Source organism: Talpa occidentalis, unplaced genomic scaffold (assembly GCF_014898055.3).
Source record: "Talpa occidentalis isolate TD23 unplaced genomic scaffold, MPIMG_talOcc4v2.1 talOcc4.10, whole genome shotgun sequence".
In the NCBI taxonomy this organism is placed as follows: domain Eukaryota; kingdom Metazoa; phylum Chordata; class Mammalia; order Eulipotyphla; family Talpidae; genus Talpa; species Talpa occidentalis.
The window spans coordinates 32,621,537-32,626,573 of record NW_023600993.1 but is presented as its reverse complement, the minus strand read 5'-3'; the positions used below and the strand labels follow the sequence as shown (position 1 = coordinate 32,626,573).

The 5,037-nt window shown below is 45.1% G+C and overlaps 1 protein-coding gene across 1 annotated transcript; it reads right to left on the bottom strand.

Annotated features, from left to right (window-relative positions):
- Nucleotides 1-338: 338 nt before the first annotated feature.
- On the bottom strand, nucleotides 339-4,506 carry LOC119259173 (C-C chemokine receptor type 5-like). The gene is made up of 2 exons (XM_037527797.1): nucleotides 4,456-4,506; nucleotides 339-3,174 (listed from the first exon to the last, which is right to left on the bottom strand). The coding sequence occupies exons 1-2, from the start codon at nucleotides 4,466-4,468 to the stop codon at nucleotides 2,108-2,110; spliced, it is 1,080 nt and encodes a 359-aa protein (XP_037383694.1). The 5' UTR covers nucleotides 4,469-4,506; the 3' UTR covers nucleotides 339-2,107.
- Between the last annotated feature and the right edge of the window lie 531 nt (nucleotides 4,507-5,037).

The following is a 5,037-nucleotide window of genomic DNA, read 5'->3' as shown; positions in this document are numbered from 1 at the left end:
CATTTCAGGCTCACTGATTCAAAAATTCCGCCTTTGGAGGCAGCATCTTTACAAATTCGTCTGGCCATCTGAACTTGGGAGAGGCTCCTGCTGCATTGAAAATTGCAACATTGTAACTTCAAATGCACAACATTAAAATAGAAGTACAATTTTCAGTATGTGTGTGAATGAAAATTTCTCCAAAAGCTACTTTCAAAATGCTCTCCCAGTTTTGCATGCTCTTCTCTAAATGTATACTTGAGTGAAAGAACAAGAATACAATCAATTACTTTAGAGTTTGGGTTTTATTAGACACTTATTTTCTTCCAAGCACTTCGTAAATTCATATATACGTAAGGCTATGTACATGTATACACATGATGCATGTCTGATGTACGTGTACATGCACAAGGTTATCAGACCCTTTGAATTGAACCAGAGGCCAAGGTTACATGCTACTCAAACGCTCTCAACAACTTTAAGAGCAAAAGACAAAGCACTGACACCCGCTTTCCACCGACACCACAACCCTCAAGTTTCATATTTCAGAGCTTGAGTAAAATCAGAAGCACCTGTTATTCTGACACCTTAATTTACTGGGTGATTCTCACTCCTTTATGTTCCCCACCTAATGTTTACTACAATGGTCTTCTCTACCCCCAAATTGGAAACAATCTCAGCTACTGCAAAATAAAACTGCACACATACAAAATCATAACTCTCTCTTTGAAATGAATAAATTCCTTAGTGTTTGGGTTTGATTTGTCTGGAGAAGACATCTGGGAGTATCTAACAAGGAGGTTGAGAAGTTGGACTTTTTGTGTCTTATAAATCTCTAGGTGGCCTGTTTCTAAATGAATATGAAGCTTCTCACCTTTGCCTGTCATTACGTAAATCCAGAAGGAAATGGGTCAATTGCGGCATGCCCAGGGCAATCACTGGAGCCGCTCTGCCTCTACCGGGTCTCTTTATTTAATGCTCATAAAGCTCTGGATTTTCACTGATTTTGTAACCCTCAACCAGTTCTCAGGTTTGACCTTTTGGTGCTACAAGACCTCAAGTTCTGCCTCTAGTGCCTCAGGCCCTGAGACCTCTGATCCCCCCACTATCCACTCAGGCCCCTGGAGGGGCTCATCATTTGAGGGGACAGGAAGCAGGGCTCTGAGGGCAAGGGGAGACAGCCCAGGGCCTGTCTGTGAGGGCCTGTGTCAAGCTCACAAAACGGCCTTCCTCTGCCACTAGCCCCTCCTGGTTTGGATCTAACCCTCCTCCTCCTTCCAAGTTCTAAGTCTCTTTAGGCCATCTCCAGTCTGCACGTTTGAAAGCTAGGAGCGATTTCTGACGCCCCTGCCCCTCACTTTCAACCCCAATCCACCTCAAATTCTGCTGAAGAGCTCATCCCAAATATGAGAAGACAGCCCTCGTTCCCATTCTGGGGCCTCCAGCTAGTGGAGGCCCCACATACCGACTGCTTGTTGCTGGTCTCCTTGCCTTAAACACTCACCTTCCCAGGTCATTCTCTGGAATGAGCTTTCTGCAGCCTGGCCAGGGCTCCCTGCTCTGCTGAGGGTCTCTGACCAACCTGGGGCCCCAGCCCCAACCAGTCACGTGTCTTTCCAGGCCCAGCTCCTGAAGCCTGAGCTCATCTTCTCTCCCCTCCCCTGCCAATAGGGCACTTCAAACGGCCAGTTGAAGATTCTTGCCAGTGCTGGCCAGGCCACAGGGCTCTCGTGGGTCCTGAACACCCACAGCTTGGAGGGGAGATCACGTGTGGAAGGTGTCATCAGGTAACTGATCACATTCATCTCTTTTCTCTCCACAGCAAGACAAGCACATCTGAAGCACATTTGCAACCTGTACGTTGCCCTCACAGGTAGGGAACCACCAATGTGTGTCTTGATTAATTTTGGTATTCCTGCTCAGGTAAGTCAACTCATGAATCAGCAAGTCTCTGAGGAGTTTTAAAGAAATAATGAACTTTGGCAGTGAAGAGAGACTTTGCCAATAAATTAAGGTACATGGAGGAGAGAGATGCTGTTCATCAACATACAGTGATCAGGTTTCCCAGAATTGATGTCTAATTAAAATATCTAATAAAGTTAGGCTGTGTCTAAGAACTGAGCCTAGGTCACAAGCCCACGGAGATTTCCTGCTTGATGGAGGATTGGGAATAAATTGAGGTTGATCGCTCCAGAGCCTCTTGCTGGAGGATGAGACAGTGTTTGCAAAACCTCCTGGCGATGTGCTTTTGGAAAAACCTCATGATGTAGCTTCTGAATTTCTCCCCGATGAAGGCGTAGATGATGGGGTTGATGCAGCAGTGCGTCATCCCGAGGGTCTCTGTAACCTGCATGGCCTGGTCCAGCCTATTAGAGCTAATGCAGTTATTTAGGTTAAGGGACTCCGGGAAGGTGTTCAGGAGAAGGACGATGTTGTAGGGAGCCCAGAAGAGAAAGTACATTATCATGATGGCGAAGATGAGCCTCACTGCCTTGTGCTTCTTCTTCTCATTTCGACACCGCAGCAGCGTTTTTAGGATTCCTGAGTAGCAGATGATCATGATGAGCAGTGGCAGGACCAGGCCCAAGATGAATATCTTTAATGCAATGAGCTTCTTCCAGAAATGAAAGTCATTAGATGGGAGGTAAAGGCTGCATGTATAACGACTATCTTTTTGGGACTTGGTGAAGATGATTCTTGGGAGAGAGGCGAGCACAGCCACTACCCAGGTGATCACACTTGTCCCCACCGCAAAACTGACCTTCCTGGCCTTTAAAGCAAACACAGCATGGACGATAGCCAGGTACCGATCAATTGTCAGGAGGATGATGAAGAAGATTCCACTGAAATAACCGATGTGATATAGGCCTGTGAGCACCTTGCACATCACATTCCCTAAGACCCACTCATTCTCAGCGTGATAAGCCCAGAACGGGATGGTGAGGAGGAACAGCAGGTCAGAGATGGCCAGGTTGAGCAGGTAGATGTCGGTCATGCTCTTGAGCTTTTTGCAGTTTATCAGGGTGAGCATAACCAGCAAGTTACCCACAAAACCAAAGATGAACACCAGCGAGTAGAGTGGAGGCAGGAGTGCAGCCCCGATCTGTTTCACGCTGGTTTTTTGGCAGGGTTCTGGCATGTCATAATAAGAGTAATCAGTTGTATTTGGTGTTTGGTAATCCATCTTGTTCCACCCTGTGAATAAAGGAAAAGTGATCTTTTATAAAGAATTCCTTTTTTAAAGGAATTTGCCACTACCATGAATGCAAACCATCTTCGAGATTAACAGGTCTTAGAATGGAAACAGATTTTCCACATTTAACTGAACTCCCTTTTTTTTTTTTTTTTTTTTGCTGAGTGATGACCCTTTGGAGTGCAGGGTGGGCTCACTGCTAGCTTCCTAGCCAGGTGAGAATCTGGCTCTGTTGGGAAAATTCATGAGCTCATCCTCATAAAAATACAAATTTCAAGAACTGTCCCACATGGTCTTAAAATCTGTGTGGAAGTGACTACCCTCTTTTCCCCCCACCTGAGGCAGCAAGAACATCCTCACACGTGTGCCCCCAGCAATCAATCAATCAAGTCCAGGTCCCCAAGGGCACTGGACTTGCCAAACACAGGTCTAAGCTTCATATCCATTCACCCAATTAATCCTCAAGGTGACCCATAGGCAGATCATGTTACTCTCCCCATTTTACAGATAAAGACCTCAAGGCACAGAGAGGATGAGTAATTTGAACAGTGGCACACAGACCTCCCTCCTCTCCACCATCTACCCTGTCTCACTCCTAAGAGACCTAAGAGCAGAGCCAGCAGCCTGGCAACTCCAGGTAGTTAGAATGAAATGGGCTGGTGCCCAGCTTCCCCAAATGGTCAGGGGAACCTGTTGTCAGTGGTCACCTCCAACTGCTGCCCTCACATTTCCCTGCAGCTTGTTTCTAGCTCCTGAGTTGCTTTGAATAAGAGCTCCCATACCCAGAAGTGGCCAAGTAGAAAATGTCTCACCAGGGTTAGCTTATAAAGGGAAACTTTATTTGATATTTGTATTTTGCTATTAATTGATATTAATTGGACACTCTTCAGGCTTCCCTCTTTTCTGGGAAAAACCAACTAACCATCCAGCCAGCCAGCCTCAGAGACCATTTCAGAGGACATCAATTTTTGCCAAGATTTCATGAAAAATCATCTCTCTGAAAATCTTTCTTTTGAAAGTGGAGGCTTCCCAAATGATAATATTGCTCCCTTTAACATCTTTCATTCATAACACATTCTGTAACTTTGATCTTATCACACTCTGATGCTCATTCAAAATTCTGACTCTTTCTTTATCTCAAAGAGTTTTTTTTAAAGATTACATTTTCAGAGAGTTGTCTGAGCTCCTGGTATTTGCCAAGTGTCTTCTATGGGTTTCCTGGCAAGGCTTTTACTCATCCCAGAAGAGGAACTAATAGGCAGAGCAGCTGAGAGGATACTTACCAAGAGTGTTCATGTAGGGGGTTGGATGTCTCAGCTCCTCTGATCAACACAGCTGAGCAATGTAGCACTCAGACAGCATTAACAGTAGGAAATGCAGTTTCTTCTAAAAGGAGGAGGCGGAGACTGCATGAATACATTAATGCTAGGGGAAAACTAAAACCAGAGATGTTTCTTTTTTTTTTTTTTAAATTGAACTTAAAATGGGCTGGAGAATTAATTACATCAAATGGTAATGAAATTGAGAAGTTGTGTCAGGAGTGTACTGCATGAGAAGTTCTGATTCATTTACTACCTGTCCTCAATAAAAGTCAACTCAAATGCACTTTAAATTGAGAGGGAAACATTTGGTTCACTCCATGCTCCTCTTCATCCCGTCTACCCATCTGTCTTATCGCCGCAGCTCACGTAAATATACCTCTCACCCACTGCAGCTTCTCCTGGCACACTACAACAGTGGGTTGCCCAGAGGGCTTTAACTACAGGCTCACCTGGGAGCTAAACACTGCCCGTCTTTCTCTGGATCAGGTATCTCACGGGGACGTATCATTACAAATTTTCACTCTACCGACTCACTATTTTGCA